The 21,679-nt window shown below is 48.8% G+C and overlaps 8 protein-coding genes across 8 annotated transcripts; 5 read left to right on the top strand and 3 right to left on the bottom strand.

Moving 5' to 3' along the window:
• Nucleotides 1-1,466: 1,466 nt before the first annotated feature.
• Nucleotides 1,467-3,055, bottom strand: Pdw03_7322 (Triglyceride lipase-cholesterol esterase, putative; the record flags this gene model as incomplete). The annotated part of the gene is made up of 3 exons (XM_014678526.1): nt 1,467-2,833; nt 2,886-2,965; nt 3,021-3,055. The coding sequence occupies 3 exons, from the start codon at nt 3,053-3,055 to the stop codon at nt 1,467-1,469; spliced, it is 1,482 nt and encodes a 493-aa protein (XP_014534012.1).
• A 275-nt stretch (nt 3,056-3,330) lies between these two features.
• On the top strand, nt 3,331-3,904 carry Pdw03_7321 (Cytochrome c oxidase assembly protein, putative; the record flags this gene model as incomplete). Its single annotated transcript, XM_014678527.1, has 3 exons — nt 3,331-3,355; nt 3,478-3,619; nt 3,712-3,904. The coding sequence occupies 3 exons, from the start codon at nt 3,331-3,333 to the stop codon at nt 3,902-3,904; spliced, it is 360 nt and encodes a 119-aa protein (XP_014534013.1).
• Nucleotides 3,905-5,676: 1,772 nt separating this feature from the next.
• Nucleotides 5,677-7,221, bottom strand: Pdw03_7320 (Oligosaccharyl transferase subunit (Beta), putative; the record flags this gene model as incomplete). Its single annotated transcript, XM_014678528.1, has 4 exons — nt 5,677-6,096; nt 6,165-6,859; nt 6,916-7,026; nt 7,080-7,221. 4 exons carry the CDS (start codon nt 7,219-7,221, stop codon nt 5,677-5,679), a joined length of 1,368 nt encoding a protein of 455 aa, XP_014534014.1.
• Nucleotides 7,222-7,567: 346 nt separating this feature from the next.
• Nucleotides 7,568-7,891, top strand: Pdw03_7319 (NADH dehydrogenase; the record flags this gene model as incomplete). The annotated part of the gene is made up of 2 exons (XM_014678529.1): nt 7,568-7,751; nt 7,845-7,891. 2 exons carry the CDS (start codon nt 7,568-7,570, stop codon nt 7,889-7,891), a joined length of 231 nt encoding a protein of 76 aa, XP_014534015.1.
• A 1,399-nt stretch (nt 7,892-9,290) lies between these two features.
• Pdw03_7318 (Transcription factor RfeG, putative) lies at nt 9,291-10,238 on the bottom strand (the record flags this gene model as incomplete). The annotated part of the gene is made up of 3 exons (XM_014678530.1): nt 9,291-9,920; nt 9,993-10,037; nt 10,098-10,238. 3 exons carry the CDS (start codon nt 10,236-10,238, stop codon nt 9,291-9,293), a joined length of 816 nt encoding a protein of 271 aa, XP_014534016.1.
• Nucleotides 10,239-12,159: 1,921 nt separating this feature from the next.
• Pdw03_7317 (Sister chromatid cohesion protein (Eso1), putative) lies at nt 12,160-13,840 on the top strand (the record flags this gene model as incomplete). The annotated part of the gene is made up of 2 exons (XM_066101622.1): nt 12,160-13,750; nt 13,818-13,840. The coding sequence occupies 2 exons, from the start codon at nt 12,160-12,162 to the stop codon at nt 13,838-13,840; spliced, it is 1,614 nt and encodes a 537-aa protein (XP_065956705.1).
• Nucleotides 13,841-15,035: 1,195 nt separating this feature from the next.
• Pdw03_7316 (uncharacterized protein) lies at nt 15,036-17,651 on the top strand (the record flags this gene model as incomplete). Its single annotated transcript, XM_066101621.1, has 4 exons — nt 15,036-16,635; nt 16,687-16,774; nt 16,826-17,390; nt 17,445-17,651. 4 exons carry the CDS (start codon nt 15,036-15,038, stop codon nt 17,649-17,651), a joined length of 2,460 nt encoding a protein of 819 aa, XP_065956704.1.
• Nucleotides 17,652-17,946: 295 nt separating this feature from the next.
• Pdw03_7315 (uncharacterized protein) lies at nt 17,947-19,302 on the top strand (the record flags this gene model as incomplete). Its single annotated transcript, XM_066101620.1, has 3 exons — nt 17,947-18,613; nt 18,685-18,714; nt 18,785-19,302. 3 exons carry the CDS (start codon nt 17,947-17,949, stop codon nt 19,300-19,302), a joined length of 1,215 nt encoding a protein of 404 aa, XP_065956703.1.
• Between the last annotated feature and the right edge of the window lie 2,377 nt (nt 19,303-21,679).

Genomic DNA, 21,679 nt, shown 5'->3' with positions numbered 1-21,679 from the left:
TTCTCTTTGGGCTTATGGAATTGCGCCACCTGTTTGACCTCCCGCACCTTGCCCCTGAATATCCGTCTTTTGTGCCTCAAACACAGATCTATAAAAGAGATCTCCTGTTCTTCAAAGAGTGACTGCATTTGAATCAAAGTCTATGTTGAATTCGGCTGATCCGGCTGGGAAGGAGAGATCATTTGCCCAAGTGCCTACTTGGGATGGTTCCCAGCCTGTCCAGGTTGTGGATCCGAAATTTGGGTCAAAGACACGGTTTGATTATGGTTCTGCTAGTCAGACACTTTACGGAGTTGTAGTACAGACGGAGTAGGTACATCCATGATCAGGCACAGGCCTCTCGGGACTTTCCCTACTTTTGACGCCACTGGGATGGATTTGGCCAATTCCTAGAAAAATTCGATCGGCATTTGCCATGCCAAGATCTGGAAAGGTGGCAGTCCAGACACAGAAGATATTTCCTTTCATCCATCGGCGCTCCGTACCACGCAAATGTATCCTACCATTCCCTACACCCATGGATGGATGTGGCGATTGCCCCCGCCATAACCCTGCTTCAAAATCTACAGGAGATTGGTAGTTGACCATGTACAACATACATGTGTCAAAATGGTGGACCTATGAATCGCCTATGGGACTTAGTTTTGGTCCCAATATGACCGTCACGTAACCTTCCTGACATCCGTCTTCGACCGCTCTTCTACTTCGGGGCGTTCGTGTAGAATGTACAGTCCATTTTGCCTTTATGAGATTTGTCCCATTGCTCAAGCGGTGCGCGTTCTTTCTGCTCGGTTATCAGCAATACTCTTGGTACTCCTTTGTTTTGGTTGCTGGAATCATGCTACAGCCGGGCACGCGTCGATTAACTCAACTACTTGGAGTACTTGTCGAGAATCAATTTGATGTTCATACCTGGAGACTCCTTATCCAAAAAGTGAAAACGGATCAAGGCCATAAGAACCTGCACCCAAGCTCTCATCAGCGGATGGGACGTTTTGTCAGGGGGGGACAGATCAATCAGCTGGTCACACAAACCTTGGACCAAGCTAGTATCTTCCTGTGAATCGGATGGCAAATTCCATGACTGTTCTCATTATCCATACTATGCGATCCGGATTCGAGGGTTTTTGTTCCCTAGCAAGCAATTCGTTGGGCGTTCATGCAGTATGGGCGCGTGTGGGTAACCACCTTACAAGCTATTTTCAGCAACGAAGTAATCTCTCAAGTGTAGTCTTTTGAGTCATCTCTGGTTAAGAGTTATGTAATTGGGGTTCATACTTGTAGACTAAGCGCCACCGATGTTTGGGTAGAGCAGGATGCTGAATTACGGTGCTGGGCGGGCAGAATAGAGATGACTCGCTGACCTTATTAACAGATGGAAAGACGGCTATTTCTAGCGTCAAAAGTCGACATTGGAGACATCGTTTTCACAGGTCATCAAATCCGAGATGGAAAAGGAGTTATGCTCAGGGAGTGGCCCCGTAGGCTACATCATTGGGGAAGGCGCGCGTTTTTCGGGACACCGATTTGCTGGAACCACGGCCGTCGGTTGAAAGTCTGTGTTTCTTGGACCTTGCACTGCTGGCAGCCAACGGGCCACCCCGGCTATAGGTCTCAAGTGCATTAAACACATAACCGAATACTTGGCGATCAACGTCGGAGGCCCACAAAAAGTCGAGATGTTCGTAGGTGGGAATCATCTGGGCGACAGTGCCATGTGGTAACCCCTTTAGTATTACCCCGATATCGACGAGACTGTCCCTGTCGCCATATAGGAGGACTATAGGAGTCTTGATGTTGCGAGTAGGGTATTTGACTGGTTTGTAAAAGCGCTCGCTGGCGGCTATGCTGAAGGGGGCATAGACTTCGTCATCGTAGAACTGGAAGTTCTTGTTCCGAATGATTTGGAACCAATGCACAACAGACTTAGTACTGGTGAAGGAATAGAGATGCAGATAGGCAGCAAGCTTTTGTGTTTGACTGATGTTGCGGCAGTTCCAGTTGAAGAGCGTTCTGAGGGCTGTGTCGATAATGCGCACAAAGATCGGCGGGTAGAGTATCGTTTGCCACATGGTTGTCGAAGACAGGATGCTGCATCGACCAAACAACAGAAACAAAAAGTTCGGAGAGGCTTTCACCAGCGAATCAACGATGCGGTTGCGGAGACCCGAAGGAGCCATGGCTGGTGCAAGAGCCACAAACACATCGATTTTCTGGTTGAGCAATGGATGAATAGCGAGGGTAGCGAATGCCTGCGCTGTCCCCTGGGAGAATCCAATGTAAGACAGTGATGGCTGATCTGTTACCTCGAGGATGTACTCGATGCTGTTGGGGATATCAGAGAAGGCGAACTGATCGATGGAGAAATCCCAAAATTCATTGGAACCAGGCGAGAATCGAATCGACTTCTTGGAGTATTTATTTCCACGGTTGTTTCCCAGCCATACATCGTATCCCTTCTCCACCAACTGGAAGGGCAGGCATCGCTGCTCATCTGTCAAGGCTACCCACACCTCACTTGACATGAGCAGACCGTGATGGAGGTAGACTACTTTTTTCCGAAGCCCACTGGGACCATGATTCACGCGCATGTTTTCTTCTCCTTTTCGATATGCCAGTCGATGAAGTCCAAGAAGGTAACCATCGTTCGTTTGTACAATATGCTCCTCGGCTTGATACCCGAAGAGAGCACATATTTCAGTGAAATCAGATGCATCTGCAACAGAGCTGGCAAAGATTTCCTCTTTGGTGCGCTTGGTGCGGGATTCATCAGGGATTAAAAGGTTGAAAAGTGCCTTGGATTGGCCATAACAAAATTTGATGATAGGGCTTGCTGGCTAGGGGTTAGCATTGGCATCATCCATTGTTCGGGGATTCTCACTCACGAAGGCACCAAGTAATCAAGTGAATGATTGTCTCAAGCAGAACAAGAATCAAAGACCCAAAGAGAGCTAGGTACTCAAACCTAGAGATGTGAGGATCAGTTGCTGTATTCTTTGTAGAAGCTTGGAGCTCCTTACCAGAACAATCGCCCGATAAATGGAACTCTCCCCATCATGAACAATTGCTACGCATATGTGCAGATACAAAGAAAGGGCTATGCAAGATACAGGGATACTGTAAACATTAAAAAGCGCAAGACATGCGACAAAAGTCCCGAGACGTCATTACCAACATGTGATAACGCTGCTTATCTCATCTGGGGATTCTCCACATCTGCCAATCAGCGTCGAGAATACTGACGGCCCGAATTTGCCGTGGTCCCATGGCCTTGTTCCGTTGCTCTCTTGCTGCTTGTGGTCGTGCATTCGTCCATAAGGTCGCGTCAACATGCCCAGCTCATGCAATGATATCCGTATGTTATACCCTCGAGTCGCACAACCGTTTCAGGGAGAAGTCATGTTCCTGGCCCAGCTGGGCTTTCGATCGCAACCCTCCATTGTCACGACACAAACTGATCACAATTTGATTATATAGGGAAGGCTCTGGCTCAATGCCTCCAGGAGTCGGACTGTATCATGGTACAGCGTCACACACCACGTGAATGTCTAAGCTCTCCTCTCGCCGAGGAGTTACCCACGAAATGTCAGCTGCTGCGGAAAGGCTTCAGCGAGTGCAAGTGAGTCGGGAACCGAGCCTTAAGTCCAGGCCGACCATTATGAACAAAAGGAACACCCCCCCCACTAATCATCGGATCTTATCTCAACACAGGCGTGGTATGATCGATATGCGCAAGCGCTTCCGTGGCAATCAGCCCATCGCGGTATCCAAGGAGATGGACGGCGGGCAGCCCGGTAACTCTTCTGGGGGACAGTTATATGCTGGACAACCCGCATACCAGACGGTCAAGGAAATCAGCGGGAATGAAGTGCAGATGGACCCAGAGAAGACAAGGGGCCTGTAAAAAGGGCATTCGGATTCGCTGGTTACATGCTGGCATCGCCCGGAGTTCGGTTACGCTTAAACATGCATTTCTTCTCAGATGCTCACTTATCTCAAGATCGACTGAGATTTTTCATACCCCAATTTGATTATACATATTATACCTTCACTATTTATCTCAAAACATCCGCCAGGCGATCGGGCATACTCAAGAATGGCGCATACAAGCTCAGGAGACGGTGGGCGATGTCAGGCCCGCCCATTTTCGAGGCAACTAAATCCTGGATTGCTGGTGGCAGGACCTGATCCTGCTCGCAGATGATACGGGAGCAGGGCATATCGCGCCATGGCTCACGTGGTAAGACCCGAGCCGCACGCGAAGTGTGCATCGTCTTCCGATTCTGTTTTTCTTGCCGCTCGATTGTCCGGTCCTGCCAACCAATGTTGCCAGTGTCGCCGGCGAGAACGTAGTTGTCATTCTACCTGGTCAGCTTGATATTGGACAATGATACCGATGATAAGATACTGGATGGACTAACCACAATCTTCAGCAAAAGTAAATAGGCTCCACCCAGATTTTCCAGCAAGTTCTGTATTTTGTCTAGCGCAAAGGGAGCCTGGTAGACAATTGTCACAATACCTCCAGGCTTTCCATTCTCCGCCCGAACCTATGTCAACCGCCCCGCGCTAGCTGTGGAGGCCACGACACTCCCGTATGAGTGTAAAATGAGAACGACATCCTTTCCCTCATCTGCTAAAGTCATCAATAGCCTACCCAGGGAGGTAACGTCGTCTTCTAATGTCAGGAAATGGGGCTCGGCGCCAATAAAGCGGTGCGCAGAACAACTAAAAGGATAACCGAGGGTATTCAGACGGTCACGCACGGCATCCGAAGAAGATGGGAGTGTTTCAGGCACTAAGCGAGAAGACTGAAGACTGTTTTTCTATGCATAAGGGATCCGATTGCGCAACGGGGTAAGTTCAGAAGAACAACAATGATCGAACGAACAGAACATATGAGACTCAAGGCTAGTTTCTGGCTCTTTCCGATCAATAAAGTCACACCCAGAAGCGATGAACCCTGCTGCTGCTTTGGGCAAGTTGAAGTGCTAGTATCCATCAATAGACTAATCGAGGATAGACTAAATGGCGGCCAACGGCAGTCATCACTGGCTTTGGTTTGATTCACGTCTTATCTGAGTATTGCTCTCTTTTCACATGAAGACCATTACTCCTAATATAGTGTCGTTCTCGTGGACATCTACCGCTGCAGTCTCATCACATCTCCACCGAGGTTGACATAACCTCGACTCTACCCGCGGAGTTGATCAGCTGTAGGTAGGCTCACGACTACAGGCGAAGGTCCTACGTTCCTCAATATCAGTTTCAGTTCATCGAACCCGGGGCAAGTCACCCAAGTGTCTTGGTGGGCTAAGCCATAGCCCGAATTTCTCCTGTGTATTGATCCAATGGAATTGTTAGATGGACACAGTAGAATCTCTTATATCTACATAGAAAAGTCCTCTGTGCAGTAGCTGGCTTTCTTTTGCCTTCACATAGATAAAAAGACACCCCAAAGCCCGTTTGTATGTTCATTTAACACAAGTTAGACCAGATGTTTAAACTCTTACGTCGTCAAGGGTAGAGGCCGCATGAGTGGCCAACTATCCATGCATCTTGTCATGGAGAATGGTCATCTTTGGGACCTAATGTGTTCATTCGGGAGATCAAAATCATGAAAGAAAATGAAAATCATGGACAGACAGAACAATGCATACAGAGATAAATAGAGATCTACTGAGTCTTCTTAAGCTTGTCAGCCACAGGGGCAGAGTAAAGCCAGACGATGATGAAAGCCAAAAATCCTCCAATCACCGACCAAAGACCGGCAATCCATACCCAACCGCCAGTAATAGCCCAGCTGCGCGGGTACTCGTCGTGGGCGAAGTGGCGGTTGGTGACCTCATGCTTCTCCTCGATGGCAGTGAAGAAGGGACGCTTGTAGTTGACGCGGAAAGAGAAGATACCGTGCTGATCGGGGGTCACAAACTGAGTGCTGAACACAGTGCTGGTATCGGTGCGGCTGGTGGGCTCGAGGTTCAGGCGGTGGAAAGGCGAGAGCATGGTGAACTCGAGCTGAAGCGCGTCGCTGGCGGGAACTTCGAAGGGAACCCACTGGTCATAGACGTACTCGGAAACCTCTATGCTGTAAATCTGCAGGCAAAAAAAAAGTTTCATGGTTAGTTTGGAAGAGGAGAAAAAGTTGTTGCTGTTTCACGTACAGTCTCGTTCTTGATCCGGTAGATTGAGGGGTTCAACTCCGCGCCCTCAGTGGCAAGGCGATGCTCGACCCTGTCTACCTTCAAGACTCCAGTCTCCTTGAAAGCCCAAGCAGTCAACTGCTTAGCGAACTCGCGGTTTACGGTGGGAGTCTTCTTGCCATTGGGCGTCTTAACGGAGGCCGAGAACCACTTATCCTCCAACGACTCCACTGATCCGAGGACAGTAAAGCGGGCAGAGTTGCGTGCCTGCATAGCAGAAACGACGTTCAGCTGCGAACCGGTAGCCAGGATATCCTCCGCCGCGGGCATACCCTCCTTGGGGTTGTAGCTGTAGGCTGTGGCGGGGGCCTTAAGAATCGGAGAGAGAAGGACGCTGTCACTGCCAAGAGTCTGGGGGGCAATTCGGGGGAGGGCAAGGACACCTTCACCACCAAAGAAGGCCTTGACGTCAGGTCGGAGGGGTCCAGGGCGCTGGAGGACAAGGACGTCATGTTTCTCAGCGGCCGAGAGGGTGTCGTAGTTGAAGTGGTCGACAACAACCTGTGAGCGATCGGCAGAGAGGTGAATATCGAGTTCTAGCAGAAGGGAGTTGATGGCGCTGGAGGTGGCAGTCTTGCCAGAAAGGGCGAGGAGAACATTGCCATCCTTGTTCAAGAAGTCGAGTATGTGTTTGGGGGTCAAGGAGGGGCCAAGGCCTGTATTCATGGGTCAATTGACTAGAATTCATACCAGTTAATTCGGGATTGCCCACCTTTGGACTTGGGAGGGAGGATCAGGAGGTGGTCGTAAGTTCTTTCGCCATGCTTGAACAGCGCAAGCTGGTCACTCTTGGAAGATTCGATTGAGACATCGTATCCTCGTGCTGTAATCCAAGAGTTAGCAAGGCAATTTTCGAACTGAGGTAGATTGAATTACCCTCTAGATCTGCCCACAACGTGGAGTACAGGCCCTTCTGTTCTGTGTCTTCCAGAATGGCCAACAAACGAGCGCCGGAGCTACTCAGCGCATTTACCACAGCCAAGAAGCAACAAATAAACAACGTAAGACACCACCTCATTTTGAACAAGTTCCGCACAGCGGAGCGGAAAGATCAAAAACAAGGAAGTAACCTAAGGTGGTTGAAGATCCAAGTTGTATAGATAGCCAGAAAGGGCGACGTGTTTAATGAGCGAGTGCCAAGACCTGAGAGCGCTGGGTCCGCATCTCCGAACTTCGACTTCATTTCGTCCCCCCGGCTTCAATTTTGCTTCTCTTCTTCCTGTCACTCAACAACCACTTAGTGGGACCGGTGTATCCACTCATTCCTGTGCGCTTGAACAGTTTTATTCTACCATTCAGGCATTGACCTTCCACCCATATCGCAAAAATCCCCGACCAGTCGTCAACGACCTCTTCCTACAGCCATGTCTACCCCTCAGTTCTGGTCGACCCCCCTCCGCTACATCCGCTGGGCTGCGCACGAGAAGCCAGCTATTCTTGCTGCTATCGCTATCGGCTTCATGGGTCCTGTTTCGCTGGCCACTATTCCCCCCATCCGCCGCGCCCTCGGTGACGTCGATCCCGAGCCCATTCCTTTGACATATCCCAGTATGAACCCGTGCACTCCCTACAAACCGGTGCATAAGCATCAAAACTTTGTCTGAGTAATTTGAATCTGACCAATTTCTTCAATACGTACAGTTCCGCAGGGTCCGCGGGTGATTCCCAAGGGCTACGATGACGAATAAACGGGTTCGGAACTACGAGAATGCCAAGGTATGGGAAGTCAGAGAGAATTTTGAGTATTGTCCGAGCCTTGGAGGAATACGTTCAGCGGATGACAGGAGATGAGTTGGCTGTGCCACTAGACTGATGGAACAAGTCTCATCGCATCAGTGTGGGCAATCAAAAAAGACTTGTTCTGGGGCAACTTCTCCTGGCCATCAAAATGCTTTGATACCAATATTTGTTGCGCATACGCCGAATGTCGAGCCCGGCGCTACAGTGTATGTACCATGTTTTATGCAATCAGATAATCGACATCAAGTCGCTTTTCTACATCTCGAGTATCTTGGCTATCTTCTTGCGCACTACCGACAAGGTCTTTCCAAAATGGAAGGCTGTTCGTCTTATTCACTAGTTGTATCACTTGTTACACCTACTACACCTGATCAATCTCTGAATTTGCACATTACTCCGAAGCTAGCCTGAGGAAAACGAAGCAAGTGATATAGAAATGATGTGGCATCTTGATATCTTGATCTATCCAATGTAAGAACATAATTCTGCAGAGTAAGAGATTCATTAGGATCATGGAGTCAATCCACGATCTTGCACATCAAAACGGCAATCATTGAAGACGGACCAACGCCGCAAATGCTCATATCTACATATAGATCACCAGCCGTAGTTTATCGAAGCACATCGCTCTCGCAAACCAAAGGGGAAAAAATAGAACACGATGACTTCCCTCTTTTCAAGGAAAAGACGGAAAAAAAAAAGTTGCTAAGAACACAAAGTCCTGTACACCGTTAAACCAACGAAGAAATCGCATTATTTGTGGGGCGAGTATTCACGGAATCCGTGAGATCAGAGAAACAAAACACTCAGGTCCGGGCCACCTTTTCGTAGACTCAATCAAACACATCACTCATACTCCTGGCTGGCCAGTTGCACAAAATCATGGGAGAGAAATCAAAATAAAGAATGTTCCATGGAAAATCCAAGCTCTTGCCACTGAGCCATTGGGTTCAATTCCAGTGGAAGTCCATGGGTTAAAACGAAGTAGGATTCATGTCCAGTGGGAAATGGAGTATCCTCGACTGGGCTATTTGAAGTGAGATGTAAAAAATCGAACATCTCCTTCTAACCTAGTCCGGAGTTACCGGACTGGAGACAAATTGGGAATCTGAGAATTGTGGCCGAGAGAGAGAAGAAGGCGTAAAGATTGTCCAGGAGAATTTCAAAGATACCAACATTATTCCTAGAAGAATTTTTGATATATTCCAGGAAGAAAGCATCAAATGGACCACAATGCGGATATGGAGAGAGAGGAGGGAAAGGGGAAGGGGGGGAGAGAGAGAGAGAGAGAGAGAGAGGAGAAAGAAATCATGGATGCAAGGAAACCCTCGGGGCGGTCATTCTTCTTTACCGCCGACGGTGGGGGTTGTCTCTGGTTGCTTGTGGCCTGCGCTCATACTCTGGGGTGTATCTGGGTTCCATTCCTATCCGGGGATCCGGGGCAGAAGTGGTAGGATAGGACATCCCAGAAGTTACGTTAGAGTATTCCTGTTCGGCATCATATCCAGGTCCCGGGTATCGGGGAGCATTGCTTCGGCCATTGTCGTAACCATAGCCCGTGGGGGCATATGTGTACGATTGGGGGTGTTGCATGTCCGCAGCCGTCACGACGGGTTGATTGGAACCAGAGTAGGAAACCTGGGGTGGAGGGTACGGAGCTGTACCTGATGCATATGGCAAGTGAGTGGCGGATGTGTATGGTGGAGGATTTGTGTAGGGGACGTTCTGGGATCCACTGTAGGAACCCTGGGAATAGGGATCCATGTATGACTGAGCGGGTGCTGCAGTGAAGGGTGTAGGGGATGGGCCCTGTGACTGGCGAACCTCATGAACGGCCGCAGGGGCATAGTTCGCTGAAGCGGTATTAGGTAAATTCGTATCTTGAAGGTAATTCCCACGCGGGTAGCCTAGGTCAGCCCGGCGCGAAACGTCCGCCTCCCAACGTGTGGAGTCAGCTTTCAGATCAGTAATCATCTCCTGCATCCGATGTGTGGTTAGAATGACATTTTGACCTCTCCCGCTTGTTGTCGCATTTCCATTGTGACTTACAGATGTGAGATTCCGATAAGCACGGATGAAGAACCCTGGGCGGCCCTGTTCACTGTTAGTCAAAACGACCTGTTTGAGTCATCGGGTCAGGGGCGGAAGACGAACATTGTGGTTTCCGGGTCTCACGAGGGCGTCATTTCCAAGGTAGCGACAAATATCTGCTTGAATAACTTCTCGGCTGATTCCTTCACCGGGGATGAAATATTCATTCTGACGCTCCGGGCGTCCCTCATAGCGGCCTGTCATAATGTATTCCGAGGGAAGAAAATATCCAGATTAAGAAAAATTTAAGGGCCTTGGATCCAAAAAGGCCAGAAAAGAGGATTTCCTGAGAGTGGGTAGATGGTCTGAGAGTCCTGGGAAAGTTGAAGAATAGTGGTGTGTCCGCTTTTATTGTAGGATGTACAGATTCTACCAGGCGACGAGCAGGTCTCAAAGCTGATAATCAACAACTTGAATTGTAGGTTTCCTCGATTCCAGGCAAGCAGAACACGAGATACGATCCTTGGGAAGTGGCCAGAAAAAAATTGATCCTGGTCGCGAATGGCACAAGTCCTTTGGGAAAGTCCGGATAATCCTGGGAAGAATTCCTCGCTGGTTGTCCACTGGGGCAATTATCCTGGGAAATTGAGAAAAGGCCTCAAAAAGGTGGTTGAATATCGACAAGGGGTTGGAATTTGTTCAAGAGAAGAGTTGTCAGGGTCAATTAGGAGAAAGAGAAACACGGGCTGACGAGGGGGGTCCTGTGGGCTGTCTGTAATCTGTTCGGGGATGAACTAGATATTTGCCAGTAGGTAAAATAAAAAGAAGTTTGAAAAGCTGGCAAGAGAAGCCAGAGGAATATGGAGAGAAGGAAAAGGAAGTGAGAGAGAAGGGAAGAAGGAAGAGGGGGGAGGTAAAGTGGACATCAAAGGGCCAGGGCGGTTGGGCCGTCTTGGGCTGGTGCCACGACTCCCCACTGAGAATAAGGCAAAAAGCATGCATGGTCCAATGTGGATTAGACTGATGTGCAACCCTATGCCTGTAGCCGCTTGAAACCCTTCCATTTTCTATGACTATTAAATACTCATGTATAGAATTATGGATACATATGGAGTACTGCCCTCCTTATTAGACAACGTTTCCAATATTGGAAAAATTTGAGCAAAAATGAGCAAATACAGACAGCTGTACTGAGTGGATATTTCAAGATGTAGATTTGTACCCAAAAACTAGACCTTAAAAAGGGTTGCTCTTTGCTTCCCACTGGATTTCAGTTGGGACGAAAAAAAAATAAGGGCCGATCCCCCATATTCAACCAGCTTGGATTGCCCCTTAGTCTGTGCCCCTGGACCGGATGAATATTGGAACTCGACAGGACCCCACCAGTGGATCTTCAGCAGCGGTCAAGCAGAGCTGTTGATAGTAAAGAGGATCATCAAGAACTGTCAAATGTTCGTACGGATGGTGGAAGAGGGCAGTGTCAAGGAGGCAAAAAAATAGGACTCCTTGTGATTGATCCCTCACACACCATCTGCAAAACGAGCAGGATAGCCAAGGGCCAATCTATTGACAGAAAAGACCGGTGGCGACCTGCGAACTTGCCACCTGGAGCCTGGCGGTTGATGTCCACACGAGATGACCGTTGGGCAGGAATGCGTGGCTTTGGGCACCTGCGCTAAGGCTCCGAGCCCCTGGTCCACTCACAACCCGCCTGTGTCAGCTGGATCGCACAGATCGGAGATCACCCTGTGTCGCTTCTTTTTTTTTCATGTTCGAGACTTTGCAGTAGACGAGTGAGAACGTCGGAAAATCCTGCACGAGAACACAACATCTGACCGTGCAAGGGTGGTTGAAGAAAAATAAGCAGGCACTAAGTGATGGGTCATTTGGACATCCCTGGTCTAGAAGTCTGGGGAACATAGAAAACTCGATTGTGGCTGCCTTTAGACTTGTCTAGTCACTGTCGGAGAACATTGAAAGAACATTGAGCTTTTGATATGTAAGATAAGATGTAACTAAGGGATATTCAAGTGATGAGACAACGTAAACCTCAGCTTGAAGCTAACACGTGCCCACGCTAGGCCATTTTGGGTTCTCGTCCCAAGGTTGAAAGCATCAGATTCCAAGCTCTAGCCGACAACTTCAATCATGGTTTGATGTTCACCGTCATGTCGCATGTGAAAGCATGTCCGAACCCACCGAGACTTCCGATCCCTTGAAGGTATCTCGATTTACCTATCGACAATTGCAGGGGTTGCGACAGGGATCCACAGCAACCCCTCTACGCGTGATTGCGCATATCGACCTGGATGCTTTCTACGCGCAATGCGAGATGGTCCGTCTAGGGACTTCACGGGAGATACCACTAGCAGTACGGCAATGGGACTCTTTGATTGCCATCAATTATGCCGCACGAGCTTTTGGGGTCAGTCGATTGATCAATGTTGCGGAGGCCAGGAAACTTTGTCCAGATCTCGTTCTACAGCATGTCGCGACTTTTCGAGAGGGAGAGGGAGGTCGGTGGGCATATCGAGATGACTCATTCAGAAATATCAGCACGGATAAAGTGTCTCTGGATCCGTATCGAGCACAATCGCGAAGGATCCTTCAGACGATGAAGGAGGCTCTGGCCACATGGAATGCCGATGGCGTGGGAGTTGAAACTCAGAATCCGAAGCAAGAGCTCTCGGCTGTGGTGGAGAAAGCCAGTATTGATGAAGTGTTCATTGATTTGTCTCCATTGATATATAGGGCGCTTCTTCAGAGATATCCAGAACTTCGGATGGGAATACCGAATGAAAACAGAGATGCGGAATTGCCTGTACCGCCGACCACAGCCTTGCAGTGGAACACGGACTGCTTAGTGGACCTGGATAAACATGAAACAGAGGAAGATGATCCGGACTGGGATGACGTTGTCATGCTGATAGGATCCGAGATTGTACGATCGGTGCGGAGTGCGGTTTGGGAAAAGCTCAGCTACACCTGTTCAGCTGGGCTTGGCCGCAACAAAATGATTGCAAAACTAGGAAGTGCTTGCAATAAGCCCAACCTACAAACCGTTGTACGGAATCGAGCGGTGCAGAATTTCCTAGGTGGTTATAAATTCACTCAGATCAGAATGCTAGGTGGTAAACTCGGCGATCAGATAACTGCCGCCTTTGGGACAGAAAAAGTCAGCGAGCTTCTTAATGCACCGCTCGAGCAATTGCGCACCAAGCTGGCTGACCAAACGGCAACATGGCTTTACGGGATCATCCGTGGCGAGGACCGCAGTGAGGTCAATCCCCGAACCCAAATTAAATCTATGCTATCCGCGAAATCTTTCAGACCGAGCATAAACTCACTTGATCAAGCCGAGAAGTGGCTTCGTATCTTCGCAGCCGATATTTATGGCCGGCTTGTGGAAGACGGCGTGCTTGAAAACAGACGTCGTCCAAAGGTGATTACGATGCACCATCGAACTGCGCAATCTCGTTCTCGACAGATACCAATTGCAAGCTCTAGCGCAATTGACGAGAATCTTCTCTACGATCTGGCCAACAGTTTGCTTCGTCAAGTTGTGGCTGACGGACAGGCGTGGCCCTGTTCCAACCTGTCGTTAAGCGTGTCAAGCTTTGAAGACGGCGTGAGCAACAACAAGGCTATTGAGGGCTTTTTGATTCGCGGTGATCAAGCAAAAGCTCTGAGTCATTCTTCAAGACCTCGAGATATCGATAATTCCCCCAGTGAACTACCTTCAACCGAGAAAAGACGAAAGCTCGACGGAGACGGGGGTAAGAGTAAAATTTTCTTTGGAAATTCATCACACCTTGAAAATACTGTCGCTGATGAGCCCGACAGCCCCCAAGAAGCTGTTGGAATGAATTCCGGATTGAGCGTAATTCCCCAGTTTGTGTGTCCACGGTGCTCTAAGTCGGTGTTCGAGCATGGAAAGGAAGAACATGATGATTGGCACTTTGCCAAGGACCTTGCAAGCCAGGACAGAGAGGAGGCTAAGGTTTCACAGCCGCCACTGCTTACGAAAAATAGTGCACGCGGTACAACTGCTCGTGGGAGAGGGGGGCGAGGTGGAGGAAGTCGGGGTAAGCCTGAAAAGGGACAGATGCGACTTGCTTTCCAGTAACCTATGAGCCTAAACACTATCCTCAGTTCTCTCATGTACTTGTATAGTCTGCTTTCACTTGACCTGTTATAGCTAAATTTTACCCAACCTTGACCTAAATGACACTATCGGCTGATTGGGTGAACTAAATTGCCCGCTCCATAATCTTGTAGTTTTGCTCGTTGCCAAAGTGCAAAAAAGCCCTTGAATAGCTAGCCTGACATTTCTCTGGATTGTGAGTGCTTACAACCTAGAAGTGTATCCAATCTTATAGTCGGTGTGCACGAAGTGGAGATATCTGGTCAAGTTCCCGGGGAACCCAAGCAGAAGCACCCAACATAGTGCATTGGGCTCGAAAGTTCCACCAGGATCGGATATGCGGCTTTAGGTTTCTACAACTTCCGACAACGCCAAGCATTTCAGACCCAAAGCCACGGTTTTTGAGAAGAGAACCAAGGTTCCAATGGCAGGATTAGCTAACTTTCTGGGGTAGAACTTCAGGATTGGACTTGGTGAGTAAACAAACGCGAAGAGCTTGAACGAGAATGCTTGTTGATCTCCTCCGTTGCATATCCTACTAAGAGAATAAATGACATCAGCCGCGGGGTCGATCAGTTTGCTTTTCGTCCGCCCTAGTCATACGGTCCATGTTTTCCTTTCCCTACATTGAGTGTGCGCTCTTTATAGACTCTCGATCTACCTAATTTATCTTGCTGGTACTTTCACTAGCTGCCCGACTTGGTCACATCTGCCAAAGCACAGCCCACCTTTTCGCGCAAGCCCCACCAGTCACCAACTACCGAACTTGACAGTTGCTTTGAACTGAGCTATTCGGCAGGCCCCTACGCCAAATCCAGAATTAAAGAGTCTTATGATCGCAGTTGAGGTATATTTCCGACCGTAAAGGACCGATCGATCACCAGATTCAATGTGGTGATCACGCGCACAGCCCCACAATGTCCCGCCGAGCACCACGCGCCAACTACGACGAGGAAGATGAGTTCTACGAAATGGAACGAGCGCGAGACCGCAGACCGCACCGACGAGATCGCGACTATACAAAAGATGTTGAAAATCGGCGCCGAAGGTCCGAGCCCTTAGTCGAGGACATGGAGCGGATGCACATCCGAGAACATCCCAGGCGAGACTTCATGGAAGAGAGCTTTGCATCACAAAGAGCGCGGGATTATATGGTTCAAATGCAGTCAAGGGAGAAGGTGGACCTGGTCTTGCCTGAGCGAAATATCCCTCTAGACCGTGATGATGCCTACATGTGGCCGTCTGGCTCCCGTCGTAGACATCGTCCACGTGACGTAGACGGAGAGGATTTTGTTTCTGAGAAACGAGAGAGACGCCGGGACAGTCGATGGCACCCGCGAGACATTGACGAGGATTTGACTTTTGAGGAGAGAGGAATGCGCGGAGATGGGAGGCATTGTTCTGAAGGAGATCGAGAAGCCGAAAGTGATTTTTTAGTCGATGAGATTGAAAGGCGTGGGCATAGAGGGCATCGTACTGAACGAGAGCGAGAAGTTGAAGGCGATCAATTTATCGACGAAAGAGATAATCGCCGAGATAGAAGGCGTCGTCCGGAGCCAGCGTTTGAAGAGGATCTTGTGTCTAAGGAAAGAGTAAGGGAAAGGAACAGTGACAGGAGGCTTCAGGATGAAGAACGCATTGCCGAACAGGAAAGATCTCGAGGAAGTATGCGCCATCCTCGGGGGTTTGAAGAGGATGATTTGATCATTGAAGATAGAGAAAGGCACAGGGGGAGCAGGCGTCACCCGAAACGAAGGTCTGAGGACGATTTTCTCTATGAGGAGAGAGAAAAAAGCCACCGCAGACGTCCAGAAAGGGATCTCGAAGAGAACCTCTTATTTGAAGAGCGGGGAAAACACAGAGGAAAAAGACACCGGCCAGAGCACGAATTTGAGGAAGAGGAGATGGCAATCCGACAGACCGAAAGGAAAGATCCCCCTTTGCATTGCGGGTGGGACAGTGAAATCGACATACGATCGCGTGAAAGAAGAGTAGAGTTTGAGGAAGAAGAACTATACCATCGGCCACGGCCACGGCCACGGGCACGGCCTCTGCCTCCACACAGGGTCGAGGTGGAAGAGGTCCCCCTTGATAGTGCGTCCCTAGAGCGACGCCGAGGCCCGGTCGATTTTCTAGATCGAGAATTCGAAGACGATGATGTGGTCATCCGGTGGAATGACAAAGGACCACGACCAGTCAACCATGTTGATGAAGAGGAAGTAACCGTACGCAGCCGGGAAAGACGGCGCAGTGTACCATCAGAGGATCTAGAACGCGAATTGAGAGGTCTTCGGCGAGAGGGTAGGGAGCAGATCCCACCGAACACAGAGCTTAGCGAGCGCTCGAGTTTTGATTCCAAGTCATGCTCCCGAGACCTTCAGGAGATTAAGGAAGATATCAGTATTTCGAAATCAAAGAACAAGCACCCGCCTCGTCAACCTTCGCCTTCTTTGGGTTCAATACACATGCCCCCTGTCCACCAAGGCTTGTTTACACACCACAGGCACAGTGGCCATGGTAAAACCGACTTTGGTAGCCTGGTAAGAACAATCTGCTAACCAAACCTAGGCCACAAAGACACCCGTACACTTCGTATGCGCAATCCGGACCTGCGGTCCCAGAGAGGTGGTTTTGATGAGATTGAAATTCAACATCAGTGAGTAGATCAATCCCCTTATTTGCTGCGCGCTGACATTTGGCGGAGAAGAATGCGAGGTGGACGAATGTCAGAGGAAACAATAGCCCTCAAACACCGTGACAGTGAAGAGTCTCTTGCCCCGGAAGACTCAATATCTTTGACTAGCAGCCCAACTGTCAACTTCAAGGATCCATGGGAGCGAGAAACAATATCCGTAAATCTTCGTCGACCCAAGCCACTAGAAGACGAGAGCGAGTTAGCTTACAGCCACGGAACAAGCGACGCTTCTTCCATGCGTGATGTGGAAGAGGATGTGGTGGCTGAGAGCATCCGGATAGTTAAAAAAGCCCCCAGGGGCACGGATGACTGGTCTGTGGTACATCCTCCATCCCCTGACGAAGCCATTGAGATGACCGGAGCTTTGGGCGTTGTTGATGTCAAACCCCGACATGTATCAGTGGATGAAGTGGAGACTGGACGAACTGCCCGGAAATTCATCTACCCGGAGAAGACTCAAAATGATCAGTGGACGGAAATAGCGAAGAGAATGGTAGTGAGGGAAGCTATTGAACAGATGGGATATGAGTATGAAGAGACAAGGACATGCTACTATATCTTCTCGTACCTTAAGTCGGTATGTATCATCCGACCAGATGGCGCTCTTGGATTCTGATTGGTTTGGCTACAGGAGGACATCGACGAGCTTGTTGAATTGTCCGATGAGATTCGAAGTGCGCGTCGCAGACGCATCCGTGACATCCAGCAGGAGCGAGCCTTCGTGTCTGATACCGTGCTCCGGATGGGACCTCGTGTGGGGATGCCTCCACACGCATGGATAATAGAGAAGCGCATGCAAGACATTCGAGATCGAGAATGGATGCATTATCGGAGGTAACGCTACGCACGAATGTGATTTTATGATTCATGACTCGGAATTTATGACAATCTTGGCAAACGAACTGGGAAAGTGCCGCCGATGTTCTGTGTATGTATTGTGTGCTGAATCTATTGAATGAGCTGGTCCACAAGTACCTTCCCTGAATGTGAATGGTACGCGCGTTTTCAATTTGAACATATAAACAGCCAGCCATCAGAAGAAACTAACACTCTTCTTTCGTCACCACGCCCACGTGCTTGAAAAACATCGGATTGTCACACCGTCCCTTTGATCCAGTTTCCACGTGATCAAAATGTCGAATGCATCCGCAGGTACACTCCCCCCTGGAAGTTCCTCCGAGCTAGGTCGCTCCTCCACTGTTGTTCGTGTGAATGATGAGAACTTCAACATTCCGTCTACCCATCGGAAAATCATCATTCGCCAGCTTAAGAAAGCTCTGTTGGAACAAGAAGTGCCCTCGCCACTATGGGCTGTCTTCCAGGTGTGCGACATGGAGAAGCTTGAGTGTATCTTACAACTTGCTCACTTCTCATTAAAAATCATGGACGCGATTTGCGATCTCATCTGTACCCTTCCATTCAAATGGACGGTAACACCATCCCCCTCTCAACAGTTAGAGCCAGGATGCCGGCCTTCAAGTTTCAGTCCGCGGCCACGTGCTCCCCCAATTGCAATATACGCCGCCAGAGAACGAGATGGATACAAGTGTGTCATTACAGGCACCCGCAAGATCTACCAAACTGCTCCAATCTTCCCAGCTAGCGCAGTCAGCTCCGGCTTGCGTGATGATCCGCTTTCTCCTAACATTTGGAGGTTCGCGGATGTGTTCTGGGGAAAGGATAGAGCCGAAAGATGGAAAAAGGCAGTTTTTAACAAGCCAACTCAGCCTGGAAGTCTTGTCAATGATTGCTCTAATCTGATCTGCCTTCGGAGAGATCTTCGGTCTGCATGGTCAAGTGGTTTGTTCGCCCTGCGTCCCGTCTGGATCTCCGAGAAGATGACTGAAATGGATATTGAGTTCTATTGGCAGCCGAGGCCAGACCACAAGCTTTGCGACAAAGTTGATTTGACCAAGGAGCCCATCTCCACCAAGCATCTCAACAGTGTAGACCGACTGATCGTCGTGGTAGGAAAGCGAGGTGACCCAACCTACCGTGCCATCGAGTCTGGCTACCGCTTTAAAATGACAACCGACGACCCCGTCAAGCGACCGCTTCCCAGTTTCGACTTGCTGGATATGCAGTGGCATTTCACTCGACTGATCGGCTTATGCGCTGCGGGCACTTTCTTCGATAAAAATAGTGAGGATGATGACGACGCCAAATCAGACATTACTACCCACCCGGACCAGCCTTCCACCCCGCCCAACAACGACCTTCTGGCTTGGATTGAATCGTCCTCCCACGATTTCGATGCTCCCCCTGACCCAGAATACGTAGAGGATACTAGCGCATCGATGATGGGCCCTCTGCCAGGGTCCAACCCCAACCGTTCGCGCAGTGTTAGCCAGGCTTCCAAGAGTTCCGAAAAGTCAGCAGACCCAGCGGATTCGGCAGCTTCAGGAAGTTTGGAGAGTTCAGCCAGCGAGATGATTAATGTGATCTCCGGAACTGGCCACCTATCTCTTGACTTCAAATCGGACAGCTAAATGATGGGAGCAAATCCTACATATCTTATGTACCATATCACAGCCAGTTGATCTCCTGCTCAGATTGTCATCTAGCAGGTGCATGATGTACCTCGAAACACTCTTTTAATGAACATCTTGATTGAATATCAATTGAAGCCAAAAAATAAAGTGCAGACACATGCCATCAACTCCGATATAGGGTTCGCGGGTGCCTCACGCAGGCTGCAACAAGTGATCAGCACTGTGGGCTTGTTTCAGACTCAGGACGCCACCTGCAAGCCACCAGGCACAATTACGATAGTTGAATTCGCATCCCCGTGGCCTCGCCACCTCTTGAACCGGTACCTTGCCAGAACAACCACACAGCCGAAATGGATCGAGTAGCCCTAACCACGCGGCGCCCATACTCTGTAGGCCCCCTGCGGGAGATTACGGCGTACTGAGCCAGCTCCCCCTTCCGCGCACTGTGGTGGATCTGTCTCAGCCATTTTAGCCACAACATCGTCACTCCAGGGCTTGCCTTGGCATTGCGCAGATGTGTACGGAGTAGGTACTTCGTACGGAGTACGGAGTTAGGTTCGGTCGTAAGCAGATTCGTGACAAGAATACTCCGTGCTCCGTGCTCCGAACTCCATAGCTAATATTGGATTGCGCAATGTATTCCAATGACACTCGGTACTATTAAGAGACTATTGATTGTATCGCGTATTAAGGTTCTGCATTCGGAGAACACATAGAGTGACCAAGGGAGTCCTATTTTAAAGGTCCAATTGAACCAGTAGTTTTAAATTGGATATGTGTAACAAAAAGTCTTAGATCCTTCAGCCTATTATACCATAAATTATGACCTACAATTGAAATTTCAAGATCGATCGATTGTTGTATCATTTTTTTTACGTTTTTACACCAAGTGGAGAAACTCCACTTGGGAGATGAGTGGGATGATTCATATTGGATGAGTCGAGAAAAGAAAAATATTTGGGAAAAAGGGGAAATCATGACTAGCACTCCGTGCACACATGGATGTTGCACTATGTTGTACCCAGGGTGTTCTGTTGTATCAGACTGGGATTCAGATGCGCACGGTATCAATCCATATGATCTGGTGGTTTTTTTTTTTTTTTTAATATTTTTTTTAAAAAAAGAGAGAAATGGCAGCTGGTTGAATCGCCGGTAAATCCCAATTGTTTCATCACAGACAACTCGCTTCCACCTGGCAAATCACAGCGATTTCTTAAGTTGATCGTCGTTTCTGGCGGCTGGGCATGGGGGAGCGAGAGCGAGCATTTGGTGTTCTCTCTGTACGGAGTACTCCGTACTCTCTACAAGATTCACTACTCCCTATTCCCAGGGTGACCTCACGGTCTAGACACATTGTACCCGGGACTTTGTAAGTTGACAGGTGGTCATTTCATGATGTTTGGAACATGACAACACGGTCTAGGTCCCAGCTGCATTGAATGGGGCCCCGGCGTTGAGGCTAAGCTGAACATTCATGGAGTGGAGGAATTATTTTCATTGCCACAATGGATTTAGTCTCGAAGGATTCTGGAGAGCTTTCTTTATAAAGATCAATCCGAAGTTGGAACATTCTTGGTGTTTGGAGGAGTTTTCTCTCCACCCAATTACGTATGTCTCCAAGGCTATAATTAAATACTTTGTAATCCTGGTAGTGCACTGACGATCCCTCGGACAACTATTTCAGATGTGTTCAACAAAAATTGATCGAGGTACACAACGGACTCTATACATATACATAGATATATTAGAAAGCGCATCGAGATGGTTTAAAAAACAAGGATGGAGGGTGGAATGTTTCCCTGGTGCAATAGTGATCTTTGGTTCTGCCAGTCAGGCCATCGCAGTGGAGAAAAAGCGCTTTAGGAAAAAAGTCAATAAAAATACTTATACTTGTTATACTCCGTACTCCGTGCCCTGTTATACCCTGTTATGCACTATTAATACCCTTGTGAGCTATACGATGGATGTTATAGGCTTTGTGGACAGTATCTTACAAAGATAAGGTATCCCATCCTTCAACAGTTCATGTAGTAAAAAGGAATCCCCAAAAATCTGGACAATTTTTAATTCAACTACAATTTACTTTGAGATCTCACGTAAAAAATCTAAATCTCACAGTAAAATGAGAAAACCAGTATCCACCGGGTATGTCGGGAAGCCTCGACATGCTCCGGCGAGGATAGTGTAGGATAGCAGGGCCCGTGACTGTGGAGATCCCCCTTCTCCTCTTCTCACTCTCTTCCACTCTCTCCTGCGCACATTGAACTTCGCTTTCTCATCCATTTCGTTTCTTTTCTTTTTTCCTTTCCTATTTGGTTGAATAGCCCTTGAGCTCTCGGAGACATCTACCGAGACAATGTGTCTTTGATCCAGG

Source organism: Penicillium digitatum, chromosome 2 (assembly GCF_016767815.1).
Source record: "Penicillium digitatum chromosome 2, complete sequence".
NCBI lineage: Eukaryota > Fungi > Ascomycota > Eurotiomycetes > Eurotiales > Aspergillaceae > Penicillium > Penicillium digitatum.
This window is presented reverse-complemented; position numbering and strand designations above follow the sequence as displayed.